At 36.1% G+C, this 7,850-nt stretch overlaps 1 protein-coding gene across 2 annotated transcripts; it reads left to right on the forward strand.

Annotated features, from left to right (window-relative positions):
• Positions 1–2,754: 2,754 nt before the first annotated feature.
• Positions 2,755–7,619, forward strand: LOC149556418 (B-box zinc finger protein 18-like). 2 transcript variants are annotated; one of them, XM_089830729.1, is made up of 6 exons: positions 2,756–2,930; positions 3,125–3,363; positions 6,421–6,517; positions 6,755–6,870; positions 7,131–7,284; positions 7,489–7,619. In XM_089830729.1, the coding sequence occupies exons 2-6, from the start codon at positions 3,271–3,273 to the stop codon at positions 7,506–7,508; spliced, it is 480 nt and encodes a 159-aa protein (XP_089686855.1). In that variant the 5' UTR covers positions 2,756–2,930; positions 3,125–3,270; the 3' UTR covers positions 7,509–7,619. The 2 variants fall into 2 exon arrangements, with proteins under 2 accessions (XP_089686853.1, XP_089686855.1); XM_089830727.1 differs by lacking the exon at positions 7,489–7,619 and having other exon boundaries at positions 2,755–2,930; positions 7,131–7,480.
• Positions 7,620–7,850: the final 231 nt, after the last annotated feature.

Below are 7,850 nucleotides of genomic sequence, written 5' to 3' on the forward strand. Positions count from 1 at the left end.
ATTATTATTAATAAAGTGAACTATGATGTGATTAAAGTAAGCAATTGAGTAGGTCAAAGATAATAACAAGAAGAAATAAGGTAGTTTTTGCAAGGAGTAAGATTGACATCTTAACACATTCAAACGTTATCCACAACATTTACAAGACCTATTCCAACGATAAATTTTGAATTAAAAGTGAATTAAATGTAAATCCTATTAGGGGTCATCACATTTTGACTTGCACAATCCTTTGGATACAAGTCAACACTACTTTTATTTCCTTGTATGTAGCTATAGGTCTACAAATAAGTTTTAGGCTCAATTTGGAGGTACAAGAGCATAGTGCATATATAGATATAGACAACTAGGCAATTTTTCGTAGAAAGCAAAAGGACTAGGAAGCCTAACACCATAGCTCTAGTGGTTTCACCTAAACACTAACCATGAGGCATTTTGGAAGCTCCCAAACTATTCTACACTTGGAACATTCGGAGGACCATGCAACCTAACCATTTAGTCATCTTCACTTTAGACTTCAAATTGAAAAGTTATTCTCTGCATCCCCTCTCTAGTTCTATACATCTAATTTGTTTCTTAGTTCTAAAATTATTTTTTATGTTGATTAATGCCAATTTTGCAAATTTAGTTAAGGTCTTTCACTTTCAGTTTTTAAATCACATCCAATCAAATTCAAATCAAAACCTAAACAATCAATCATCAACCATAGTGTATAACTCTCTCAAAGGTCTAGAGTTAGGCCTAATTAGTTGCTCCCTAATGTAATGTTATTTGGAAATGGTTTCTAGTTTGCATGCTTAGGCTAGAGAGTTAATTTTCCTCTATTTATGCCTAGTTTCTTGCTCTATCCTATTCAATCACATTAATATGAGATAATATTAAAAAAAAATCCAATATCACATCATCCATTGTGCCCGAACCTTTCTAATTTAATTGGTTTGAAGATGTGCGAATTGAGTTTTTCTTTAATGAGGGGTTGATGGGAATGAATTCAATTCCTATTTTGCATATTTAGGCTAGTGATCCATATTTCCCAACTCTTCAAGATGAAACATTTTGCAACAAGTGTTTTATGGTAGCTTTAGTTGACAAGTTGGATTGGAAAAGTGAAAATTTGATGGAGAATTTGATAGGTAGGTGGAAGATTGTGGTAGGTTGGTGGAGGAGACGATTAAGATATAAATGGGCAATTGGTTGAAGGTGGCACATCGACATGTTGTTTAATAGGATTCCCCGACCCACTACTAGAACATGCAATTACCATTTTAAGAAGTGGTAGCCATGATAAAAGATGTGTATTTAGGAACATTGGTTATATATGCAAGTATAGGCACATATATCTCAAATTGGTTTCGAGGAATGAAATGTCCAAACACTTCAACATAGCTAGCCATCTTCATATTTTTTTCATCCACTATGTGAGCTAGATATTACATAAAACATTTGCACAGTGATAAATATTTTAAATAAACCTCATTTAACCTTCAACTAAGGGGATTTTCTCTCTAGCCCAATGCTCTTGACATGTTAATCTTCCCCAATTGTTCGTTAGACACTATGTTGAAGAGTCATCCCCATCATGAGAAGCATGGAGAGAAAGATTCTCAACAATGTTAGACATGGTAGGTGCTATACTAAGAGATGAAGATTCACCTAGGCTCCTTGGGAACAAGTCAACAATCAAATCAGACTCAATATCCATAGTGTTCAAATAAGAAGTCATGAACAAATCTAGATCGTTGATATGTGGAAAGATAAATGTTTGGATAGGAAATGCTAATTCTAAATTTGGGGGGATATAAGTGTACATAGTATTGTTTTAGAATATAAGCATACTTTACTAGCATTTCAGATTTTAAAAAGTCAAGAACAAAGAAAACAACATAAAACAAAATACTTATATCTATCTTAGGATGAAGGATACACGTTCAATAACAAATAAAACTTACTCAAAATAACTAAAGCTAACTAATTCACACACACATATATTAATATATACTTCTTTCAAACGAGATTCTTAAAAAAAAACCATAGATATGACACCAAAAAGTCTACGAGAATAAATAAATAAAAATTACTAAAATAAGGGGAAAAAATATGTTATAGCCATACCTACTTCATAAATAAGGGACCACCATTTCCAAAATTGTGAGAATATATCAACCTATGAAATGCTATTATAATTCCATCATTTCTAGTAGTAATAATAATAATAATAATAAAAAGCTTGTTTACAATTATTGTAAATGGGAATGTCCCAAACAAATGGTTGAGCTTGGATGGCCAGTTGCTTTCAGAAATCGTACCTCTCACGCCTTACAACTGTGCTGTCGTAAAACAGATGGAGAGGAATTGTAATTTGTGGCAACCAACTACGAAAGAAACCCCACTGTGAATTCCAGCCATTCCTTACCTTCACTCTCTCTGTCATTAAGATCTGATTATGTCATACTCGGGGCCTACGCCACTCACCTCCAGACGGGTTCATGCATCATCCCACCATTCATTCTAGATAACAATGTTCCTTGAGATATCCGCCTTCGGATAATCGGTAGATCCCAACATAGAGAACATAAATCTTAACGTGTATGGGGTCCCACGCAGTCAAATTAAATCCCCGGGCCCGGATTCTGTAGGGCATGGGGCTGTGAACCCTAGAATTGATCTACACCGTACTTTCCCTTAATCAATGGCCGGGATCTGCCGGCCAGATCTAGAAGAGAATCAACATCTCAATCCTCCGCATGTTGGACTGTGTAATCCTTGTCATACCATGAAATTGTTCTCAGCCACAAGTTGGTCTAATGCGAAAATCACCATAAAAAATTCTGACCCCTGAGCCAGACAGATTCTGTTCAAGCTTTTTTTCTGTCCGGTAACAGAAAAGGAGGAATTATCAGATCTCCCAATTTTCAGGCCTTAAAAGCTCAGTTCGGTGGTTTTTTTCCTTTTCTTATTGCTGAAAAACTAGGGAGAAGTTCTGATTTCGTTTCAGTATACTTCTGGAGTGTAAAATAGGCTAATGCTGGATTTACAGATCAATAGCATTGGTTTTTGTCTCTTGGGTTTTATGTTGAAGGGTAGTTTGAGCTGATTTTTGTGGTTTGTTGGCCTTGTATTGAAGGGAGGGAGAATACAGGCCATCAAATGAGAAAGAAAATGATGGACTTATAGCTAGAGCAATATTTAGGGTTGGGTTCGGAGAAAAGCTGGAAATTTGTTTGGCGGTGGGTATAAAGAACGACGATTGCAACAAACAGGACATTGATAATGCGAACTCTCTGTGATAGCTGTGAGGCTGCAGCTGCCCAGTTCTTTTGTGCTGCTGACGAGGCTGCTCTGTGTGCCAAGTGCGATGAAAAGGTGCTCATTTGCAAACCCATAAAAAAACTTGAATTCATTTTCTGTTTTATGAAAATTCTTTGGTTTGTTGGTTGTGATTTTATTGGGATTTTTATAGTTGGATAGGGAGCTCATTTGGATGTGTGCTGCTCACGTGATTGAGTATTTTCTGGTTTTACTATACGTGGCTAAGGTGATTATGTTCATAATTTGGGAAAGTTTCACGGCCAATTTCGCTAAGATTCGGGCCTGTCCAAGAAATAAGTGCAGCGTATGGATTGGGATTAAATTGGTGTAATTGTGGGTCAGCCTGTGTTTTTTTGTTGTAACAATTACATGCTATCAAATGGGGTGATATCTAGTGGTTAGTGTACGTACCCATATCTCGTTTTCTATCGACGAAGTTAAAACTAGGTTGGAGTGTTTTTCCTTAATCCCTTTAATGAAGAGCTATCCAGAACTCCAGTAGTCCGAGCTTCTGTCTGTATGCACATACCCTCCAAGGTGTGTGGTCTGTTGCTTTACCAATTGATGGGACGACTTTAGTCCATGAATCAATTCTAATGAGAGTAGTCATTTAGATTTGAGTGTCTTGTCCATTGTCTCTGTCAAACCACTCACTCTCAACCCTTACAGGCCTGGTGCTCGATGTGTTTGTATGAGGTAGGAGTTCGACTTAACATGGTTTCAGTTCCCTAGGTTATGAAAGCTATCTGTGCAAGTTTGTTGGGCTTTTGTTTTACTGTTGAAGTGGCTTGATTTACAAAGAGCCCACCAAGGCAAAATTATTGTTTAGTGACCCAATACTATAAGAGATTGTGCCAACATCCTTTGCTTTCAGTCAAAGCCCGATTATCCATGGATCTGGTTGCAAGATAAATTTATGGCATGTTCAAAGTCTTGACGCTTTTTTATTTTATGCATATCAATTCCAAGCTTTAGCAGGTTGTTATATCATTGTTCTTAGATTGGGTAGTGTATATGTTTGGCATTCATTCCCAGCTTCTGTTGTAACTTCTTGTGATAGCGAACTTTGTTGTTTTTTAATCCGAGCTCTTTTTTGTAACCTTTTCTGATAAAGTGCGTCAAACCCAATTTGTGAAGTCCCCGGGTTTAATCAAGTGAAGTTTTTCTCAAGTCATTTTCTATGCATGTTGTTCTGATGATTTGCAGTTTCTAGGCATTGCTTATGGATACTATGGTGTATGATTTTTATATCAGCGTTTCATACTAGGTTTCGAATTTAATTTTGACAATAGATCACATAGTGTGATCTTAAACATTGATGACAATAGATCACATAGTGTGATCTTAAACATTGATGAAAAAATCATACACAATCGTATCCACAAGTAATACCTAGAAATTCATGGATTGTGGAAATCTATTAGCATTGGTTTGCAATTTGTTATAACATTTTACTGAAAATAACGTTTCTTTATTATTCAATCCATAAGTTCTACCTCCTTTTGTAACTTATTGGGACAAAGCTATTCAACCAATATTTTGAAGTCCCTGGGTTTAAATGATGTTTCCTAACCATCTCTAAAAATCAAAATTTGTGATTGTTTCTCTCAAACCTACCTCTTACGCACATCTTAACAAGGATTTAACAGTGTTTTAGTGTTGATCTGAAGTTTGTATATTTGTTTGGGATTCAGTCTCAGCTCCTTCAGTAACTTGTCCAGATAAAGCCATCTAGCTAAGTTGGCAAAACCATCGAATTTAATCAAATGATGTTTACCAGCAAGCTCAGAATTGTTATTTTTATTCAAACCTTGCTGTTTCATACACATCACTGTGCAAATTATCAGATTAATGGCATTGATATTATATTTTAACTTTAAGTTGTTTAAAATCCGATCCCAGCTACTTCCATTACTTGCGATATAGCTATCTCAACCAAGCTATTTTTAAATCGCCGTGTCTGATGAAGCAAATTTTTACGGGCCAGCACAAACCAAATCATGTGATTTTTTGTCTTAAACTCTTCACCCAAATTTAGCAGGTTTTTATGATGCCATTCTTGAATAGGTTTATTTTGTTGGAACTCAATCCCAACTCCTTCTGTAAGTTGTGATAAATCTTGTCTAGGTTTCCTGACTGTGTAGGTATTTTATAAGCTCCTGAAGCATCGATTGTCTTAACTCTCTTTTGTCTTTGCATGCATTTGGGTTTGGGGAATTAGTTCTGGATATGCCTTTTTAGTTTGGTATGGTATAATGATTATTGCAGGTTGATTGGCAATATATTAGATATATTATATGAGAGCATAATGTGTTAGGCAACTTTAGCATAAAGAGAAAGTATTCATCCAGTGGGGAGAGCAAACTGGTGTTCACAGGTTCCAAAGTAGCTTGAGAGAATACGGACTCCACTACATGGCCATTAATAGGGTGTATAATGTCTTCCATGCCATAGTAGGAGGTTATGCAAAATCACTGTTTGTCTGCGTTTGAGTTGTCAGATGTTTGATAGAATATAATTTTGTACTAGAATTTATAGTTTTTGTGCTTCAAAAATAATACTAAATTTACTGACTGAAATTATAACAATATAAAGTAAAATGCATATCATTGCAATTATAACTGGCTCAAAAGATATATGGCGGAGTTCTCACAAAAACAAGACAAGAAAACCTGGGTCTTGCAGATAGTGAAACTATGCACCACAAATAGTTGCATGGCATTAACGTTGAATTGATCTCCAAGGTTGAGATTCCCCTCAGAATTTCTTCATGGGTGGTAGGTATGCTTGAATCCAAAGGAAAAAAGAATAGAAAAAACAATGTCTCCCACAAAAACCCCAAAACTAGTCCCTTACGTTCTCCATAAAACTTGGGTTCATGAAAGTGGTAAACATTACCTTTTTTATGTGCCCTGATATCTTCGATCTGAAATGGTGTCCTTGTACTCCATCTCCCCTGGTCAGTATCTATGACGTGCTGAATCATAGAATTAGATCACATATATTTTCGACTAATTATTGCATACTTCATGCCATGTTTAGATATGTATAATTACTTATACAAAATTTATAAATCCAAGGGTGAATTAATTTTGGTGTGTAGCTGTGAAGGTCCATAGTTGCAACAAGCTGGCAAGCAGGCATATAAGGCTGCAACTCCGAGAGTCCTGGTCGGTACCACGCTGTGACATTTGTGAAACTGCACCAGGTATTCACATCTATGCCTTTTGGAATTGGTATTTGTTGATATTTGTACATGCCTTGTATGTTGCATGTGACTCTGGGTCTCTCTGCTTCACTGGTGTGTTTACTTGCCATAAATGAAATGGTCAGATGTGTATGTAGTATATTTGTGAAGCGTGAGGTACAGCATCTCAGTTTGCCAGTCATGTATAGTTCATAAAAATTCCAGTTATTTACTGTGCATGTTGAACTTCTACCGCAGCTTTTCTGCATTGTAGCATTGATGGATCATCCTTGTGCCTCCAATGTGATATGGATGTCCATATTGGTGGGAAAAGAACCCACCAAAGATACCTGTTATTGGGACAAAGAGTCGAGGTAAACATATGTGTTCTACTTCCAAACTAGATGATCATGTGCTTAGTTGTAGCTATTGTGAATTTTTTTCTCTTTTTGCCCTTTCCCCGTGTCTTCTGCTTCTTGTTCTTGAGATTTCATTGACTCTAGATGTAGTCCAGTGTTCACAGGTGACTGGCCTTTGGTTTGTCCTTGGGATCTTGGAATTACAGAGAATTAAGTCTTATTTTATTTGCTTATGCTATATTTTTTCTTGGTATTTCTTATATACTTGAATCCAGCTTCCAAATGGACTCAACTTGCTGGAGGAAAACGGGAATGGAAAAACCGTGGATACAGGGAGAACCTGGCAGAAGAAATATTGTCAAGAGCACCTCCACAGTGTAGCTCCATCTCATAAAACTAATGTTGAATCGAATGGGCACCTCAATAACGGTACACCTTGTAATATAAAAAATGTTGAGCCCAATGGGGCAAAAGACTGAGTTTTCCTTTATTCTTTCTCCTTTACCACACCTCTTTCTCTCATATGCTGCAAAGAGGCTTTAAAATTGGATGAAATTTTATTACTGCACAATGCTATGACTGTGGATAGTTTTTCTACCATGTTAATTATAAACTCATTTTGTCATCCCACAGGTTTGAAGATGGGGTCTTAGCTTATTCTGGGAACTTTGTGAATGAAAACTGTGCAATAAATAAACTGATTTTGCCGCGTTGTGTTTATGGTTTTAATGTTAACCATTAATCATAACGTAAATTTATTTTGACTTCGATTTCTTTTGTGTAGACAAAGCCTTCATATAGAATCAATGACTTTTGGCCTAGTACATAAATGCTTGTAAATATTTTTTTGTCATGGTTCTCGATTGAAGACAACATATTTATCTGGTTTGGGGGCTGATTCCTATTGTTGTTGAACTTCTACAATGTAAAACTTTGATATTCTGATATTTAATGAGGAATTTGTTTCCTTGATGATGGCAATTTGGGGAGGATCA

Source organism: Cupressus sempervirens, chromosome 5 (assembly GCF_028749045.1).
Source record: "Cupressus sempervirens isolate cs-2001-9-10 chromosome 5, ASM2874904v1, whole genome shotgun sequence".
Lineage (NCBI taxonomy): Eukaryota > Viridiplantae > Streptophyta > Pinopsida > Cupressales > Cupressaceae > Cupressus > Cupressus sempervirens.

Excerpts from the sequence above, each read along its gene's own strand:
- LOC149556418 (XM_089830727.1), top strand. The coding sequence starts at position 3,271 with ATGCGAACTCTCTGTGATAGCTGTGAGGCTGCAGCTGCCCAGTTCTTT. Across the intron at positions 3,364-6,420 it reads GTGCCAAGTGCGATGAAAAG|GTCCATAGTTGCAACAAGCT; the intron begins GTGCTCATTTGC and ends GTAGCTGTGAAG. Across the intron at positions 6,518-6,754 it reads CATTTGTGAAACTGCACCAG|CTTTTCTGCATTGTAGCATT; the intron begins GTATTCACATCT and ends CTTCTACCGCAG.